The following is a 21,328-nucleotide window of genomic DNA, read 5'->3' on the forward strand; positions in this document are numbered from 1 at the left end:
GGGACCCAGATAACAGAAAGAGGCTTGGTCCAGCTGAAATCGGTACCCAGATAACAGAGACTTGGCTAACAGCAGCTACCCTATATCTAAATCCAGCCTAAAACCAGGAATGCTCAGGGCCTTCTCAAAGGATGCAAAATAATCCTTTCCATTAATATTTACAGTGTAAACTAAGATTGTTGTTAGAGTATTAAATTTGACAGTAAAATAGTAGTCAAGTTTTCAGATTAATTAAAATTTGCTCAAGAAGTATTAACCAAAATTTTCATTTCATGGAAAAATTGCTTAACATGCAATGAACCTAAAGCAGTCATATTTTTGTGCAAAAAATTAAAATTTAAAGTTCTCTAGACTGCATTATATATTTTCCAAAAAGTCTCCTAATAATTAAATCAAAAAAGAGAGGATAGTGGAAAAAATACCATGTAAAGAAAAATATCCTGTAACTAATTTACATCTAGAAAATTTTTTTTCATTTATAATGCTAACAGCAAGACACCCATGAAAAACCTATGTGGTATCAAAATAAGCCAAAGGAAATTCATTTAAGCAAAAATAAATAGAACCCCAAGTAAAGTTTCCTTTATTAACCTTTGGTCAAGAATACGTTTATATATTTTCAGAAAACAACTCCAAGACCATGTGGATTCCTGCAACAGAGAGAAATTATCAGGAATATTCCAGCCATGAAGACAAGAGAAAAAACAATCCAGAGATAGAGGCAACTAGCTTGCACAAGCTATTTCCTCATTTAACCCTCTCTAGCTGTAAGCATCTCATATGGGCATGCAAAACCTGCAGCCCCCTATTGCCTTTAGGCCCCCTCCAGCCACAAGGGGTCAACCCCCTGAGGCTCCAACCCAATGCCTTATGGCAAGCAGATGTGACCCATATTCTGAGCTTCGGTAGGCTCAAATATGTACATGTAATCATTGACACTTGCTCTGGGGCCATGTATGTTCAGGCTCACACAGGTGAAAAGACTCACCACGCAATAGCAACCCTCAAGGGAGCATTTTTAACATTAGGCTTCCCTTGGGAAATTAAAAGAGATAATGGTCCCTGCTACACTAGCGAGGCTTTTCAGCAATTCCTCACAAAACATAACATCAAACACATTACTGGCATACCCTACAACCCACAGGGACAAGCCATAGTAGAACGACAGAACAAAGAATTAAAAACCCAGATTCAAAAAGAAAAAGAAGGGGGAAATACAGGCATGCCTCAACAACTATTACAACAGGCCTTATTAACTCTCAATTATTTTCATTTTGCCCCTGACGGTGTTCCTCCCATTTTTAAACATTGGGGAGGTCTCAGAGACATACCAACACCTCTCCCCTTGGTCCGGTGGAGAGATCCACTAACTGGGGCTTGGAAGGGCACCGACCCACTCTTAACCCAAGAGAGAGGGTTTGCTTGTATTTTCCAGAAGGTGAAAAAAATCCCGCATGGATTCCTGCCCGCAACATCAAACCCTGCACCACCAACGATGAGCCATAGAACACCACCATCATCACCCCCTGTAGAGGAAATGGAGGACCTGACCATAGAGGACAGCCAACCCCAGCAGCGGAGATGACCAAGACATCGACGAGCCCACAACATTACCGGGGGGGGACATCAAGAACTTACAGGACCAAGCTGCACGCATGGCACCAGAAGGCAATCTGTCAGTAGGGACATTATTCCTATTAATGTGTGCCATCATAATAGCAAACTCTCAGGCGCGAGCACAACATGTATGGGCGGCCATACCTCATCCAGGGGTGCTCATTGCCTGTCAGCGCTGACAGCCCACAATTCCCCACTGTCCAAGTGTCTAACTGTACTGTGGGCTTACCCTGTGACGGAGCGGAACCGGTCTCATTGCCATAGAATGGGATGGTATGGGCTGAGAGCAGTAGCCCTAACCTCCTTAAGTGGACTCTAGATAAGGGGACTGCCCCGGGACAAGGGTGGATATTCCTAGCACCTCATGCAATAATACCCAAGTGAAACCCGTTAAGTCTGGTTTCTTAAGTGATGCCCTCAGCCATCTAACTTCCTGGTTAAACCCAGCCAACCTCCTCATTTGGGGAGTCATGATAGTAGGATTCTTCATAGGAATAGTATTATTTTGCTGTTTATACATGTTCCTTAAGCTAAGTGCCCAGCAAGCCATGATCATACACCTCCAGCAGGCGCTAATAAGAAAAGAAGGGGGAGATGTGGGAAGAGCTCAGGAGATTTATCTCAGTGCAGTGGCAGATGCAATGGCGTGAGCACACTCCACCTATACAAGCTTCCTCGGCACACTGGGAAGTGGCAGCGCCCACCTGAGCAGACCTCCTAGAGCCCTTACATACTACCCTGATCTTTCCTACTATTGGCTGCCCTAAGGATAGTGTAAATTTCTGATTGGTCTAGAATGTTATATATGTTGCTGCACTTACACAATAAACTTAGATCTGCGTCACTGAACCTGGTCTCCTCAGTAGGGCATGCTTCGTTAGGGCTCTGTCGGCCTCACCCCCGCAGTACCCCCTGCTTCAATCAATAGTTTTTTTATGTATGTGGGTGCTTCTATTTTGGATGCACATATGTTTAAAAGGGTTATGCTTTCTTTTTTAGTCATTCCCTTTATTATCATGAAATGGCTTTCTTTGTCTCATATTATGGCCTTTGTTTTGAAGTCTATTTTTTCTGATATGAGTATTGCTACAACAGCTTATTTTTCCTTTCATTTGAATGGAATATATTTTTCCATCCCTTCACTCCCAGTCTGTGTGTAGCTTTGGTTCTGAGGTGGGTCTTTCATATTTGGCATATATATGGGTCATGTTTCCTTATCTATTAAGAAACCATATGTCTTTTGACTGGATCATTTAATCCATTTACATTTAAGTTTATTATTGACTAGGGGCCCGGTGCATGAAATTCGTGCAGTGGGTGTGTGTGTGGTGGGGGAGTGTCCCTCAGCCCAGCCTGCCCCCTCTCACATACTGGGAGCCCTCAGGCGTTGACCCCCATCACCCTCCAATCACTGGATTGGCCCTTTGCCCAGGCCTGACACCTCTGGCCTAGGCGTCCGGCCTGGGCAGCGGGGACCTGCAGTGGCAGCGGGGGGTGGGGGGGGGGCTGTGATTGAGTGGGCTCCGCCCCTGCCTCTGCAGGATGCCTCTGGCTGAGGCGTCCGGCCCAGGCAGCGGGGACCCACAGCTGCAGTGGCCCCGCGATCATGGGCTTCGCTTTAGGCCCAGGCAAAGGGCCCCTAGCTCCTGGGACTGCCAGCTTCGACCGTGCCCAGCTCCCATTGCTGGCTCCAACCCTACTTCCTGCTATCACTGGCCAGGGCTGAAAAGGCACCTGATTCTCCGATCATGGCTGGGGGGCAGGGCAAAGCCGGCCCCAAGGCCGCCTTTGCCCTGCCCCCCAGCTCTTAGCTCCCCCCTGGGTTTCCGATCACTGTCAGTGGCAGGGGGCTTCTTCCTGCTTTCCCTTTCGCCTCCCTGCATTGTGCCTACATATGCAAATTAACCGCCATCTTGTTGGCAGTTAACTGCCAATCTTAGTTGGCAGTTAACTGCCAATCTTAGTTGGCAGTTAATTTGCATATAGCCCTGATTAGCCAATGGAAAGGGTATCATCGTACGCCAATTACCATTTTTCTCTTTTATTAGTGTAGATAGATATTTATTGCCATTGTTATTTTCTTTATTCCTATGATCCCCTTTCTCCTTTTCTTCTCAAAACAGTCCCTGTAACAATTCTTGCATTGCTAATTTGGTGGTAATGTACTCCTTTAACCTTTTTTTTTTTTATAGAAAGCTTTTTATTTCACCTCCAATTTTAAATGATAGCCTTGCTGGATACAGTAGCCTTGGATTTAGGCTGTTACTTTTCATTAATTTGAGTATTTCATGTTACTTCCTCTGGCCTGAAGTCTCTCTATTGAGAAGTCAGCTGACATTCTAATGGGAACTACTTTATAAGTCATAATTTTCTGTCTCTCTCTTGCTGCCTTTAGGATTGTCTTTATTTTTAACATTTGTCATTTTAATTATGATGTGTCTAGGTGTTGTACTCTTTGGGTTCATCTTGATTGGGACTCTCTGTGCCTCCTAAACTTGTGTGACATTTTCCTTCACCAGGTTAGGAAAGTTTTCTGTCATTATTTCTTTAAACTGGTTGTCTGTTCCTTGCTCACCTTCTGCCCCTTCTGGTATGTGGATGTTTCATGTTGTTGCAGAGCTTCCTTAAACTACCTTCCTGCTTTTTAATTTTTTTTTTTCCTATTTGCTCCTCTAATTGGGTATTTATATCTGCCTTGTCTTCCAAATCACTGATTAAATCCTCTGCTTCATCAAATTTACTTTTAATCCCTTCCAGTATATTCTTGATGTCAGATATATCATTCCTCATTTCTTTCAGGTTATTGTTCATGACCTCTGTTACCCTTTACATGATCTTGTAATTTGCACTAAGTTCCTTAAGCATCTTTATAACCATTGCTTTGAACTCTATGTCTGATAGGTTGCTTTCCTTCATTTCATTTAGCCTTTTTCTGGATATTCCTCTTTTCTCTCATCTGGGGGTTGTTGTTTTTTTATTCCCCATTTTAGCTGTCTCTTTGTATTTGTTTCTATGTATTAGATAGAACTGTTATGCCTCCCAGTCTTTGTGGGATAGCCTTATGTAGAAAGTGTTTTGAGTGGTCTTATGGTGCAGTCTTTTTGTTTATCTGAGCTGGATGCTCTAGGAGTGCCGCTTGTGTGTGTTATTTGGGCTCCCCTGTTGTAACTGGGACTTGATTGTTGATGTCCCATTTGTAGGAGGGATCTCCCCTCTTACTTGCTGCCAGGGAGGTTCAACCCCAATTTTGTTTTGCAGATGTTATACAGGTGCTTTGGGTCCACTGTTTGTGGGGCTCACTGGATTTTTTTCTGATGTTACTGAATCTGGTCCCTTGGTGTGTCTATATTGAGCCTCCTGAGAGCTTCTGTATTGCAGGTAAATGTAAGTCACTGTCCCTTTCTGGATCTGGGCGACCTGATTGAGGTCTGAGAGGTTGAATCCCCTAGTACCGTGGTCGGCAATCTGCAGCTCGCAAGCCACATGTGGCTCTTTGGCCCCTTCAGTGTGGCTCTTCCACAAAATACCACATGCGGGTGCGGGCATACAATGCGATTGAAACTTCATGGCCAATGCGCAGAAGTTGGTTTTCAGCCTGGGCGAGTCTATTTTGAAGAAGTACTGTTGATATTTCGCTCTGTTGACTAATGAGTTTGCCGACCACTGCCCTAGTAGTCCAGTGGTTGGGCACTCCTTAGCCCAGAGGCTGGGTTTGCCTTGAGTCTCACACCTTTATTGTCCCTGTTCTGAACTGTATTCCCTTTACCTACAGAGCTGATCCTGCAGATGTCACCTTCAGGTGCTTGCATTCTCTCTGACTTTTGCCTTTCTGTGCAGTCCAGGGTGGTGTCTGCTTGAGGTCCAGCTGGCTGCACCATCTGGGACAGTGGCAGTGGCAGGGACCCAAATGCTATTTCTGAGTAATTAGATCAGGTAAATACTCAAGGCCTCCAGAAACCCACCTCTGCCTGCAGACTGATTGGATTCAGCCTCAAGTAGTCTCAGGTAATTGTCCACACTTGGGGTGAGTGGTTTTCCAACAAGGTGGGGAAATTTCTTTTGCCTGAAGGATAATTGTTATTATCAGTATCTTAATGAGCCTCAGAAACTCCACATGATTAGGCAAGGCCTTTTTCTTTTTTTAATTTAATTTTATTGTTTAAAGTATTACAGATAGTAGTACATATGTCTCCTTTTTTTTTCCTCCCATTGACCTTCCCCCAGGCTCCTTTACCTCCCGGCACATGCCCTCACCCGACCCCCCAGTGTCTTGTGTCCATTGGTTATGCTTATATGCATGCATATAAGTCCTTCGGTTGATCTCTTACCTCCCCCACTAACACTCCCAGCCTTCCCACAGGCCTTTTTCAATAGGGTGGTTCAACTGTCTTCCTTCCAGGCAAAAACTGCCTGGATAGCAAAATTCTGCCTAAGAAAGATGATCTCTGGAGCATGAGGGAATGTCTCAGCACAGGAAGCCAGGGTGTCTGACTTCTGAGCTCTAACCTCTGAGCTCCCAACCCTGGATTATTCTTACACAGCTCCAGTCCACTCTGCCCTCCCTCTGCTTGAGTCCAATGTGAGTGGCTGCACATGAAATTTTGTGTGTTGGCACTTTAAGAGGATGCCTGCATTTCCAGACATCTTCCCCTGACAGCAACACTGATGATTTTTATAGTCATGTGTTTTGTGGGCACCTTTCTCTGTTCTGGGGGGCCCAGCTTTGTGTTTAGACCCCAGAGTTCTCAGTGACAGCCCCCACAGCTGAGGTATCTATCTAGAACTTCAGTGGCTGTGGGAGCTAATTTATAATGGGACTTTTTCAAACCCATTTGGGTTAGAGAGAACCTTCAGCACAGACAAGAGTATAACTATCCACATGTATCCCTTTGGATCATAACTTCTTGGCTCATTTCTGCGAGATTCACTCCTAGCCTTTCTTATTAAAGGAGATTTTACCTAAAATAGTAGGTAGAGAGATTTTTGTGGTAATATTGTTCTGAGAGTACATACCTATAGTCACAACACAGCATTACTAGGTAGGTCTTTAAGTCTCTTTTAAATGGAACTTCTGAGGTGAGTAGAATCGTTTGGAATGGTATGAATATGGTTAACTGTTGTCAAATGTATAAATGTAGCACCTGAGGTAGGAGGGCTCAGGAAAATCACCAACTTATAATTCATTTACTCTATTTAATCACAAAATTTTATTATCTTGTTGTCAGAATCAAAAGACACAATCTTAGACCCCTCCTGAGCAGAGTGCATAGTACTATAATTTATTCAGAGTGCCATATCTAGGAAGACAAAGCCAGAGACTGTTTCTATGTAGTATCAAAGGAATGCCACCAGATAACTTTCATAGTTTTTAAAATCACATTCCAAGACACTAATCCCAGCTTCTGATCTTTCGATTACCTTTTTGTTGATATCTCACTTTATCAGTGTAGAACCTAATTGGTTGTAAAAAGTTGATCCTGGTGAAATGATGAGTAAACAATATGAGAAACTACAAGAGCACAGGCTTAGAGTAAGCAGAAAATTCTCAGTTTTTCTTCTGACTTTGTCATGGACTAACTGTGACAGTGTGGTGGTGGTTGTGGTGTGTGTGTGTGTTGGAGGTGTGTGTGCATGTGTGTGTATGTACTAGTACATTCATACATGCATGCAATAACTGTTCAGCCTCTCCAAGACTTAGTTTCTTCATCTTTAAAATAGGAACATTAATACATTTTTTAAGACAGGGATGCTGCTGAATGGAAAGTGTCTAACATCTAGAAAATACTCAGTAAATGCAGCTGCTATTTGCATAATCATTGAGGGTGGCGGCAGCTGATAGTATCAGTCAGGACATACTTGATTTTGGTGGCTTCTCTGATGCACAGGCTTAAAAAAATTTATCAGCTGTGTTTGACAGCTCTGATGGTCACTGCTAGTTCTTCTGCCAGATTTATCATTTGCTAATGACAAATACACAGTCAGATATTCTTTTGAAAAAAAAATACACTTTCTTTATTCCTATAAATCTCTCCTCTTATTGGCTCAACTATAAGTCCTAATCACTATCACTGCTGCACTTTTACAATAAGAAATTCATTATTATAGGTATACTTATAAATTATTAAAATTTTACTGAAAGATTGAAATACATAAAGCTTATATTTTACCGCAGCATATTTTGTGCTCACTGAGGGTAAATAATAAAGTAAAAACACTCTCTTCTACTCTAATTGTCAAAACTTATATTTACTTATGAATCTCTATCCTATCTAATAATAGACAAACATGGTAATTGACCATACCTTCGCTACACCTACCGTGGGGTAATCAGTGCAATATGCAAATTAACCGCCAACAAAGATGGCGGCTAATTTGCGTACTGCAGGCAGGGCAGAACAGCGCAAGCCACCAGTGTGCCACCATCCAGGGCAGGCCCGCCCCAGAAGCCCCAGCAGCCGCCTGATATGGTAGTAACTCTATCAGTAAGCACTCTGAAAGTCAGTGGCATAAATGCACCAATTAAAAGACAGATTATGAGGGTGAATCAAAAACAAAACTCACTTTAGATATAAAGACACATATAGATGAAAGGTAAATGAATTAAGCTGCAGCCTGTTTTGCTCAGTGGATAGAGCATTAGCCCATGGACTGAAGGGTCCCAGGTTCGATTCCAGTCAAGGGCATGTACCTCAGTTGCTGGCTTGATCCCCAGTCCCTATCAAAGCATGTGCAGGAGGCAACCAATCAATGTGTCTCTCCCTTTCCCTTCACTCTCTCTAAAATTCAATGGAAAAATATCCCTGGGTGAAGATTAACAAAAACAAAGTAAATGGATTAAGTAACATTAAAGAGATTATAAGAAAAATATATTCCAAATTTTGTTAGTTGTATAATGGTTATGTTTAAATTATTAACACCTAAGAAATTGGGTGTAGGGAACATATAATATGCTGTAGTATTTTATAGGTTTTTTACATGTATGAGATTATTTCAAATTAAAATATTAAAAAATTAAAAATTAATAAAATATTAATTGAAATGTATATGCATTACATGAAAAATCTCCTAATTGCTTCTAGCATAATTTATTAAATTGTGCTAAAATTTAAAAGGGTTCAATTAAAAAATATCTTAATTCTAAATGATATAATAGAAAATATATAATAGTCCAGTTATAAGCACTTTTCTGAAAATAAAAATCTAAAGAAGTGAATTTAAAGAAGGGATTAGCCAAAGAAAATATATGCACAACCCATGGACACAGACAACAGTATGGTGATGGCCAGAGAGAAGTGGGGGGCAAGAGCTGGGTAGAGGGGACAAAAGGGGGGAATTACGGACATCCTATATAATAATAATAAAAGGCTAATACGCACATTGACTGAACGGCAGAATGACCAGCTGCTATGATGAGCACTGGCCACCAGGGGGCAGACGCTCAATGCAGGAGCTGCCCCCTGGTGGTCAGTGCACTTACATATGGGGAGTGCCACTCAGTCAGAAGCTGGCTCATGGCTGGCCAGCACAGTGGTGGTGCCAGGAGCCTCTCCCACCTCCGTGGCAGCACTAAGAATGTCCAACTAACAGTTTAGACCTGATCCCTTGGGGGCCTAAGCCTTTAGTCAGACATCCCCCGAGGGCTCCTGGCTGCCAGAAGGATGTCTGACTGCAAGCTTAGGCCTGATCCCCCAGGGAGTGGGCCTAAGTTGACAGGTGGACATTCTCCAAGGGGTCCTGGACTGTGAATGGGCGCAGGCCGGGTTGAGGGATGCCCCCCCCTGAGTGCACAAATTTTTGTGCACTGAGCCTCTAGTTTAATGAGAAAATCTGTGATCACCTTAAGGGCTGTAACTATTTTTTTATTAATCATTATTGAGTGGAATGGAATAACTTAACAAACATGAAATTGAGTCAAGCTTATTTACAGAATGTCATTATTTTCATACCATATTTATTAAATGTGCACCATGAGTCAGTCATTGAATACAGAAAAAAAACATAATTTCCAATCTTTTATTAAATATGTACTGAGGCATTATGAAGGTGCTAGAGGTATTATGGTAAATACATCATGAATTCTGTCCCAAGGCACTCACAGTTGAAAGAGGCACCCAGGCCTATATATGTGGAACAATTAGAAGGCCAAGCAAGGTATTGTGTAGTCAAGTGCTATATAGTTTGGCAAAGACTGTAAGTCACAAGGCCTATGACTGACAGGAAAGTTCTGGTGGGGAAGGCTGGACTTCATATGAGCCTTGAAGAATGGGGAAGATTTGTATGAATGGAGAGGGACAAATAGGGCATTTTCCATCAGGAGAACATGAGCAAAAGCCTTAGAGGTGGAAGAAGCATGATCATGAGCATGGTGAGTTGACAGGATAGTAAGGAACCTAGACTGGCTGAAAGAATGCTGGTGAGCAGTGGAAGATATAGTTGGAAGGGTAGGATGAAACTCAATGACAAAAACTCCAGAGTCAGATAAAGAGGGTTTAACCTAGTGATCCCCTAAAGGTCTTTGAGGAAGAAGGTGCCATGATAGGTGATGATATGGCTCTGGTATATTTCATGTGGTTCCTTATGTCATCATTATTCTTTTAAAAGCTTTTCCATGACTTTGTCTTTGGTTGCTACTCTGTTTCCATGTTAATTCAGAATGTTTGTTCTCATTTAGAAGAAGCACTGGTTCATCAGATCTTAATGACAAGGAAGTTGGTCCTGGGACCCTGAGGAGCAGCCAGAGCAGTGGTATGACCCCAGTCACTCACAGGTCACCAGCCCCAAGCCCATGCAGCATGATCCCAGTCATCAGTAGAGTAAGTACACAAATGTGAAGGGACATCAGTTTTCTGGGAGTTGACCTCACCACCATGACATTACTGGTTCTCAACTCTCTGTATCTCAGTGCATGTTGTTTACAATGATTAATGGTAGAAGCTTCTTTATCAGAACTGAACCTCTTGCATACTTAGCTCCCAACAGAAAGCCTGCAGTAGAAGTAAAGAGAAGGAACAGGTTTAGAGGTGGAATTTGTGTGATGAGGGTTTAAATGGCTATATGGTTTAAACAACATATAAATAATTTTAGAAATCTTTGATTTTGATACTCCGTGCTACTTCTCAAGATGTTGAATGCACTAAAATTTTTGCAAACTGATTTAAATAAGGAAAAGTAGAATCTTGAAATTATTTTCTAGTTTTCTTTTCTATACATCTGTTAAAATAAGGGGTCAATGCATAATGAATGTTTAAATTGCATAATATATGTGTGTATAATATATGTGTGTATATGGAAGCTGCTCTTTTGAATGAATGAACAACACTAGATTTTTTGGATTAAGCAGAAAACCATATATATATACAAACCTTATATAAAAACTATAGCTTTTTTTTAGACAGCCAATATTTAATGAGGGCCTGCTATATGCCAGTCCTGGTCACGCAAATACTTGTAGGATCTGAATGAATTAGCCATGTAGGAGTCTGCAGTAAATAATTCCTCCAGGAAAGAACACCACTTATATTCAGCAGGTACATTACTGGATGGCTGTTCCAATTACTTACGGGCGACCTCCTTGAAAAATCAGTGGCTTTGCTCAACCAATATCTAAAATATGTTTAATGCCCCTGAAGGAACAACCAGTGCATAGATTCTGAGGTGTATGCATGAGTGATATGCACAAGGAAGAGTAAGACAGTCTGTGTGGCTATTGCTGATGAATGAAGGGAGGAGGACAGATGGAACCTTGCAGATCACAGTATGCACTTTGGCATTTACTCTGGATAAGATAGGGATAATTAGATGGTTTGAGCAGAGGAGTGACATGATATGGCTTCTTTTTATGCAGGATCTGGGGAATAAGAGTAGAAGCCAAAATGCCATGTCAGAGACTGGGCTTCAGGAAAGAAAGATAAAAGTGGAGGTTGTGAGTAATCAGATTCTACAGATTTTTTAAAAGGAATAGCCAAAAGGCATTCAGACAGATTTAATAATAATAGATATATTTAAACACTTGTAGTCTAAATTGTACTTGCTGATAATAGAGATGCCATATTTGAAATTTCTTAAATACTTATATTAAGATCAGCAAGCAGTACTATTCAATAGCCAGAAAAATACATGGCTATTTGATAATTATATTCATTTCTTTGGTCACCTAACAAGGAATGAACCTCAAAGTATTTAGGAACTGGTATTGCAGGGAAACTGAACAATCAGAGCAAATACTGGCACAAGTTTAGGGAAATATCTTGGGAGCCCTTATATGCCACACATTACCTGCATTATGGGAAAAACTAGGGTTATGGAGGAGGGAAAGCACAGGGAAGGGAATAGACTGGGAAGGGTGCTATTTATAACTGATACAGAAGTCTTAAAAAATTTAATAGCTGGGCAGCTGTAGCCTTGGGTAGCAGAAGACTATCAGTTTAATGATCAGTAAGCTAGTCAAGTTTGTTCTCAAAACAAGGATTATCTTCTTAAGTACCATTTTTGAGGGGAAAATGTCACCCTTGCCATGTGCTAATACCCTAAAAATTGGCAGCCTCTACATGAATTTTTTTTATTAAACAACATTTAGATTTCCCCAACATAAATTCCCTAGAACTGAGTTGAGTATATGTACATATATTTAGGCAATAGCCTGTGTTGCGCTAACTTTTGCATTCTAGCTGATCTAGCTAGTCTTTTATATGAGACATAAAAAGAAATATTTTCTGTTGAATAAACGTAAGACAGAACAGTACTTTAAGAAGCACACTTCTCTTTCATGATGAATGGAAGAAGTATACAGAATGAGATGATAATCAATATAACTTCTCCCAAATTAGTCCCATTTCTCAACATCTCTTTGTTTTAATATTCTTTTCTTCTTTAGCATGTGAGAAGTAAGTTTTTAAAATGAAAAACTCTTAGAACATCAAAGTCTCTAACCTGACCTCTGCTATAATGTAACTTGTCAACTTTAGGTTTCACAGTCTGAATCTCCAGGGTATGTATTGCATGTTAATGACTGTACAATATTAATGGGGAAATTAGTGTTCAATAGTAATTATCCTCCCAGAGTGACAATTGGAAAATTTCCTGTCAACATAGTTGTTTCTAAGGAAGTTGGTCTTACTTTGTTGGGGGACTCAATGTATGAACAATATTTTGAGGAGTTGGTGAAAACTGACCTAAACTAATTTATCTGTTTGACCGCTGTGACAGTCTTATGATAAATCTAGGTGGTATACAGCAAGTAATTAGGAGCTATATCCTTCCTATTATAGGGAGTATGTGTTAGAAAATAATCAAAGACCAAAAACAGTCTATATTGAAGCTGCAGTGATTAGCATGCTAAGCAAATGAGAGCCACATCTCTCTGGAGTGAGTTCATCAAAATGTCCCTCAGTGTCTAAGGTATGGGCAACAAGGAGGAAATTCCTTCCTGTAGAATTTTTAAAAGCATTTTTTATTGTTATGGAAAAATGAATTTAAAAATTTCTTTTATATTTGATCATTATCACATTGTGGTATCATTTCCATGGACATTTAAACTTGACTCAGTTACTAAAAAGTTCAAAATTATGTTTTTAATGCTCAAGCAATGTTGGAGTGATATAACAGCCAAGCCCTTATGGGCCCAGGGACATTTTGGACAGAGTTTTCTTTTATTATATGTTACAATGAAAGCAAGTCTCAGACTGAATTCTGCAATTTACACAAGCATTTATTAGCAAGACAGTACCCAAAAATCACCGATTCCTCTAAATTAGGGAAGTACCCATTCTTTATCCTTTTATGAACTTTGATAAGCCCCTTTCATGAAAGTTCCATTTCAATAACAATGTAACCAACCAGGTTCTGATCATCTAGCCTGCTAAATGGAAAAGGTGGCATGGTCTTCTGTTAAATGGATGTGGAGTAGGTAAGGGGTGGTTGAGGAGAAAGAATGTTGAAAGGGGAACAAGCATAGGGCCATAGTTTTAAGCCTACTCTGAGGGTATGAAGATTGCCAGATTCTTATACATAATTTATGTAAGTTGGAAGTACCTGTATCACTTACTAACCATATAGTAGAATGCTCCCAGATCTTGTGAATGAAAAATTATTTCCAAAGCCTTCATTAGCATTAATTAGAGAGTAATTATTAATAAGTTTTAGAGTTATATGGACTCCTTATGAGGGTCCTCCAAATATCAACTCTCTTCTAAAGAATACATACTTAAATGTGGCTTTACTGAAGTGTATTTCTGTGGAAGGATTTTAAAGTAAATTATTGTCAGTATAATGTTTTTTTCTGTTAATGTTTACTTTGTGAGAAGGAACATGGTTTTGAAAATTCTTTGGATTTGGCTGCCATTGAAGGCACCTCAGAGGACTTCACAAAGAATCATTGCACAAACACTTCTGGCACACCTTCCATAGCAGTGTCCAGGGCCTCCCTCTCCTCAGGTGGGTATTTACAATATCACTGCTCTGCTGTACAAAATGACTAAATCAGGTGTAGCTTACTCTTTTCATGCCTTAGAAAAAACTTGTCTATTCTTTTGGACCCATGGTGGTAGGCCCACTCCATAAGAACTACTTATAGGTGGTCCCAGGTGATGTTTTGAGCCTCTTACATTTATGCAAAATCTATTTCCTAAGTGTACACTTGGCAGGCATCACTGCCAAGTTTCAGAGCTATCCTATATAATAAAAGGCTACTAGAAATATGCAAATTGGCCGAATGGCAGAGAACTGGTTGCTATGACACGCACTGACCACCTGGGGACAGACATTCAACACAGGAGTTGCCCCCAGGTGGTCAGTGTGTTCCCTCAGGGGGAGGGCCACTCAGCAAGAAGTTGAGCTCATGGCTGATGGGCACAGCAGTGGTGGTGGAAGTCTCTCCTGCCTCCATGGCAGCACTAAGGATGTCCAACTGCTGGCTTAAGCCCTGCGGGGGAATGGGCCTAAGCCATCAATCAGACATCCTCCAAGGCAGCGGTTCTCAACCTGTGGGTCGCGACCCCTTTGGGAGTCGAACAACCCTTTCACAGGGGTCACCTAAGACCATCGGAAAACACATATATAATTACATATTGTTTTTGTGATTAATCACTATCCTTTAATTATGCTCAATTTGTAACAATGAAATTAAGGGTCACCACAACATGAGGAAGTGTATTAAAGAGTCGCAGCATTAGGAAGGTTGAGAACCACTGCTCCAAGGGCTCCTGGACTGTGAGAAGGCACAGGACGCGCTGAGGGAACCCCCTTCCCCCCCTTCCCCCCCCCCCGTGAATGCACAAATTTCATGTACCGGGCCTCTAGTACCAAATATAATTGGCTGATTTGATATGAAAGGCAGGGAGGGACACTTGCCCAGAGCTCAAGGATATTAACTTTAAAAAAATCTTTATTGTTGAAATTATTACACATGTCCCCCTTTTCCCCTATTGACCCTTTCTAGCTTGTACCCACCTTCTGTCCCCATGGAACGGACTATCCAATCTCAGAGGGAAGGCAGGGGTGCATGGGTGGGAAGAATTTAACCCATGGGCATAGACAATAGTGTGATTAAATCAACTTTTTAAAAATTAACCGATTTATTAAAATATAATTTACATACCATAAAATTTATCTGACTTTTGTCAATTTGCATTAATTTTGATTGCCAGTAGGTATGGATTAATTCTACTATCTTACTTTATATATTCCATTCACCTCGCTTTTGTTCTAGGTTTTATTCTTTCTCTACTGCTTTCTTCTAGATCAGTGGTTCTCAACATTCCTAATGCTGCGACCCTTTAATACAGTTCCTCATGTTGTGGTGACCCCCAATTTCATTGTTACAAATTGAACATAATTAAAGCATAGTGATTAACCACAAAAACAATATGTGATTATATATGTGTTTTCCGATGGTCTTAGGTGACCCCTGGTAAAGGGTCGTTCGACCCCCAAAGGGGTTGCGACCCACAGGTTGAGTATTTACAATATGACTGCTCTGTTGTACAAAATGACTAAATCAGGTGTAGCTTACTCTCTTGTGGGCATTAAATGCTGTTCTATATTGATGTCTCCCCACCCTTTCCATTTTTTCCCTTCCTTCTAGTTTAGTATATACACCATTTCTCTTTTAATGATTATCTGAGAGTTTTTAATATGCATGTTTAACTTAAATTCTAATTTCTAACATAAATGTTAATTCTTCTTGATTTGGTGGTCAGCAATGCCCTATATCTAGAAAAAATTAACCATTTTGTGGTTTAAATAAAGAATTATTTGCAAGCAGTATTAAGGTATTAATAATAACCCCTTTCATTTATATGGTACATTCAAATATATAATTTCACTTCATTATCACAATAACCCAGTGTAGCAGATATTATGTTGTAATTTTATTACCTATGAATAAAGAAACTCTTCAGAGAAATTGGTCATAATTATGAAGTTTAGGTCCCATATGTAGAATTAAAATCATGACAAAATTCTCAACATGAAAATGTTACTTGTTACTTAATGATGATATTTGCATAAAGCCTAAATCTGGATTCTGTATGCTGAGTCAGAGTCTCTCCTAGACAGGTAGCTCCCAAAAGGTTTTCTAAATGAGTGTGGTTATTGTTGCATTTTGCTTAGGATTAGAAAATCAGTTCACCTATTAAATGAAACCTTTTAAACTAGGCTAGAAGTGAACTTCCTAAACTAGTGGTTGGCAAACTCATTAGTCAACAGAGCCAAATATCAACAGTACAAGGATTGAAATTTCCTTTGAGAGCCAAATTTTTTAAACTTAAACTATATAGGTAGGTACATTCAACTTTAAATTCACGGTTTTCGTCTTCCGTTTTTCTTGCTTCTTCTTTGTAGCCATCTCAAACAGGGCACCTAAAAAAATGTTTCATTTTATAGTAATATAGCCACCAACACAAAAGAATTATAATTCTTAAATTGATGACAAAAATACCTGTAGGATTTGCAGCTGGTTGGAAAAATACAGGTAACTTTATGCTTCGAGTAGGTACTTTTGTCACCCACGCACGATTTGCAGACGCGACTAGCACTAACCACTGCACAATGAGACTGATGACTGACTGGCTCACTCAACTCGTGCATGAATCGCACGTGCCTCCCTCGCGCTGCGTATCCCTTGGCTCGCCTGCGCCGCATCTCCTGTCGCCCGACCAACCGACACCCCCCCCCCCGCTTCTTCTAACACCACTTCTTCAAAATACACTCGTCCAGGCCGAAAAACGACTTCTGCGCATGGGCCACGAAGTTTCAATAGCACTGTACATGCGCGCCCGCATGTGGTATTTTGTGGAAGAGCCACACTCAAGGGGCCAAAGAGCCACATGTGGCTCACAAGCCGCGGTTTGCCGACCACTGTCCTATAGGCTGCATTTCTACTTCTGAATACTTCCTGTTTATTGAGTATATACTCTGTGTCAGGTGCTATGCTAGATACTTCTACTTTATATCACTTACCATTTCAAACTTATTTACTTGATTGCTCTCTTAAATCTTTCTTATTTCTAAGCAATGATATCTACATCAGCGGGGCTTTGACATAGAACTATTCTGTGGAAATAAACTGTGTCTTGATAAGTTTTCCACAGCATTACTGACTACTGTATAGTTCTTTAACTTATATTTTCAAAAGAAACATATTCTTCTGATTATAAAATGTTCTTGTACCTAAAGAAAATAGAATTTTCTCCCACTTACCTGTAGCCACTCCCTTTTATTTGATTTATAAATTTTAAAATCAAGAATGGTTAATGTTTTATTTTTTCTAAGCTTAAGGGTCCATTCTGAGAGAGTTTTTCAAAATCTATGAGCAAAACAGAAGACTTAAACACCTTAAAATTAGCATTTTGTAATAGAGCATTTAGTTTCCTATGATCAAAGGAGAAATGAATACATCACTGTTGGTAATTCAGTTCAAGGGAATTTCAAAATGTTATTAAAATGAAAGTATGTTAGCATAAACAGCAGGAAGTTACTGAGTCTGACACTTGCTTTCATAACACTATGTCCCATGCCTACAAAGAATTGGAATAAAGATGAAAGATTTACAATGAAAAGTGAAAACTTGTAGAAAATAAGGTGATTCATATTTTTCCTTTTCTCTTCCTTCCCCCAGACCAGAGTCAATCTGAGTTAGATTTGAGTGGGTCATTTAAAGAAGACTTAAAAGATACTGTAAATTTAAGAAGCAAGTATGTCCCTGGGGCTTTAGACAAAGATTTGGTAAGTTGGATACAGAAAAGAGTCCAATGATCATGGGGAAAAGGCATGATATTGTTCAAAACTTGTCCACTTTTACATGAGGATGAGTTGAGGGTAAAGTGAGGATATACAATAATCTCTTCACAACCAGCATACAAAAATAACTAAGGAATGATTTAGTAAAGGTAAGAGGTAATCAGAGGTAATCAGATTAATCTGGAAAGATTATCTTTAAGAAACACCTGTTGGGAATTTCAATTCCTACCTAAAAGCACATTACTGAATGTAAACCTGGGAAATGGGAAATATCAACATTTTCTAAATGAAATAATACTGGATTTAATCTGACTATGTATTTTATATGAACATTTCTACATCTCAAGTTACTCTCAATAAACTACTTTCTTGAATAAGACTAAATTATTGGAAAATTAATTTATAAAATGAGAAAGTTGAATTAGATTATTGGTAATGTTACTTCCATTTCTAATGTTGTGATATTCTGAGTTCTATAATTGCTATAATGCAATTTGAACTCCATGGAAGAAAGATATAACACAAGTATTAAATGACAATAATATAATTTTTCCAAAGCAAAGCAAGAAACTTACAGTTCTAAAACTCAATGTTATTTACTATCTATACTAATTAAAGGGTAATATGCTAATTAGACCGGGAGACCTTCCTGGAGACTGGCCAGGGAGGGCAGTTGGGGGCCATTAGGCCAGCTGGGGAGGGCAGTTGGGGGCCATGAGACCGGCAGGGGAGCACAGTTAGGGGTCATGAGGCCGGCCAGGTAGGGAAGTTTGGGGCCATGAGGCCAGCCGAGGAGGGCTGTTGCGGGCCATGAGGCTGGCCAGGGAGGGCTGTTGAGGGCCATGAGGCCAGCAAGGGAGGGCAGTTGGGGGCAAGAAAGTCAGCAGGGGGGACAGTTGGGGGTGAGCAGGCCAGCAGGCAGAGTCATTAGGGGGGATCAGGCAGGCAAGCAGGCGAGTGATTGGGACCCAGCGGTCTCGGATTGTGAGAGGGATTGGGCATAAACTGGTAATCAGACATCCCTCGAGGGGTTCCAGATTGGAGAGGGTGCAGGCCGGGCTGAGGGACACACCCCCTCGTGCACGAATATTGTGCACTGGGCCACTAGTTGTATAAATAATAACTATCTTAAAATCCACCACCAAAAAAAAAAAAGGAAGCAAACAATGAGATCAAATGGTTTCAAAGTTTACTTGTTCTCAACCTTTACAGAACAGTTAATTCCAATATTATAAAAATGTTTTTGATCTTAAAAACTCTAAAAAATCTTCAAATTCATAGTTTTAAACTATTATAAACTTCACTCACAAACTTGATTTTAAAATAATTTAAAAACTATAAGTAAAACCTAGCAGTGAATGAAAAATATAGCAATAAGGATAACTAAGTTTTATTCTAAGAATGAATGGAAGAATTAATCTATGTAAAAATATGTATTACATAGCTAATATTTCAATATATTAAAGGAGAAAATACAAAACTATTTTTGCTAGATGCTGAAAACTATTGACAAAATTTAACAGTCATACCTAATAAAAATACAAATTTAATAAAACTAATATAAACCATTGAAATATGATTTTAGCCCTGGCTGGTGGCTCAGTTGGTTGGAGTGTCACCTGGAGCACCCATCTTGACAGTATACACACACACACACACACACACACACAAATGCATACATGCACAGATCAAACACTTTTTAATTAAAAAATAATTTAATTGCCCAAAGTAAATCACCTTAGATATCACCTAAGGTCTGTGTGATTCTAAATTTCATTCTCTTTCCATAAAGCTTCCACTAGGAAGGAGGCCCTACTCCTCTGATGATATAATTCAGGTTGAATGGATAGCAAAAGAGAAAAACCTAGAATAGGGTGATTTCTAGATATTTGTATATGATTTTTCAGGTATTTTAAAAAGAAAGTGATTTGGGGAGTGAAATGACTTTCTAGGAAAACAGTAAACCAAACCACTGATATTTTCCCCCTTCCTTAGGACTCCTCGGAAGAAACTGAAGAAAGTATTGATGATGTAGTGTCCTCCAGGTTTTCTGCAAACACCTACAGCCTAGCAAGTGGCCTGTCAAGAGTAAGCAGTTCTCTAATGCACTGGAAGCTTATTCTTTCTTTTGTTGATTTTCTGTTCACTTCCAAAGGGCATATGAATGTTTTTGGGACAATGTCTGTTAGTGAGTTAAGTCATTATAGTCTTCCACTTGTCCTTAGCCCACAGAGTACTTTTTGGTCTAATTTTGTGTAGACTTTTCCTAAGGCTTCTCATTGCTTCCCTCTTCTTCCTTGGTCCTCACATAGGCTTTAAGACCTCTTCAGTCCTTAGTTCAGCTCAAGCCAATAAATTTTCTCAATTCTCTGCTGATACATTTCCCTGCCACCATTCTCTTAACTCCTTAATTGTTCTCCACACTGCTGGCAGACATTCTCCTAAAACAAATATCAAGTCAGGTTTCTCTCCTAGTCAAACAGTGTCCATAGTTTCTCACTGCCAACAGAATGAAAACCCTTCTTACTTTAGTGTTCAGGCTTTCTTTAAGAGGTAGCCTTTAGGAACCCCTGCTACCTTTTACCCATCTATATGTCTGTAACTTTTTTCTTTGCTTCTCTAATTTCTATCTGTTATTTTAATACCTTTTTTTTTTCCTTTTGACCTTCGTGTGACATCCTTAAAGAATTATCAAGCCGGCTCTGACAAGAAATGGACCTACCTAAATGTGCCTGATGTTGACTCAGACACTGTGAGTTTTCAACCTTTCCTTTTCCTTCTTTCCAACCGTACTTCACAAATTTTATGGTACAGGAAATCTAGTTAGGTGGGCAATTTTCCAGCATATAGCTTTTTCTGATTTGTATTCAATTTACCAGAGGTTCTCTTTTAAAAGGTAAATAAAATGATCAGCCCTAACCGGTTTGGCCCAGTGGATAGAGCATCAGCCTGTGGACTCAAGGGTCCCAGGTTCGATTCCGGTCAAGGGCATGTACCTTGGTTGCGGGCACATCCCTAGTAGGGAGTGTGCAGGAGGCAGCTGATGGATGTTTCTCTCTCATCGATGTTGCTAACTCTCTATCCCTCTCCCTTCCTCTCTGTAAAAAATAAATAAAATAAAAAATAAATAAGTAAAAAATTTAAAAATAAATAAATAAATAAATAAATAAATAAAAGGTAAATAAAATTATCAAAATCCAAGTATTCCCCCCCAAAAAACACTCATTAAACATTAGAATATGAGGACTAGTCAAAAGATACATGGTCCAAAATTATTTACCATTGATAAGATACCTTTAGAATAAATACCTATATTTTATTTTTTTAAATTCTTACCCAATGATATTGTTTCATTGCTTTTAGATAGAGTAGAAAGGAGGAAGGGACGGACAGAGGTAGCAAGAGCAAGAGTGAGAGCAAGAGAAAGCTCTATTTTAAATCACAGCATTGGCTTGGTTAAGAGCATAAAGTTTGG

General features: G+C 39.8%; 1 protein-coding gene across 1 annotated transcript in view; it reads left to right on the forward strand.

Moving 5' to 3' along the window:
- Window positions 1–21,328, forward strand: part of SYTL5 (synaptotagmin like 5) — a 334,838-nt gene that overhangs the window by 203,220 nt on the left and 110,290 nt on the right. Inside the window, 5 exon segments of the mRNA XM_081081271.1 lie at window positions 10,289–10,430; window positions 13,920–14,049; window positions 17,732–17,838; window positions 19,849–19,941; window positions 20,540–20,605. Of these exon segments, the coding sequence (XP_080937397.1) occupies window positions 10,289–10,430; window positions 13,920–14,049; window positions 17,732–17,838; window positions 19,849–19,941; window positions 20,540–20,605 (538 nt within the window).

The sequence above is a fragment of the Myotis nattereri genome, assembly GCF_964212035.1.
Source record: "Myotis nattereri genome assembly, chromosome: X".
In the NCBI taxonomy this organism is placed as follows: domain Eukaryota; kingdom Metazoa; phylum Chordata; class Mammalia; order Chiroptera; family Vespertilionidae; genus Myotis; species Myotis nattereri.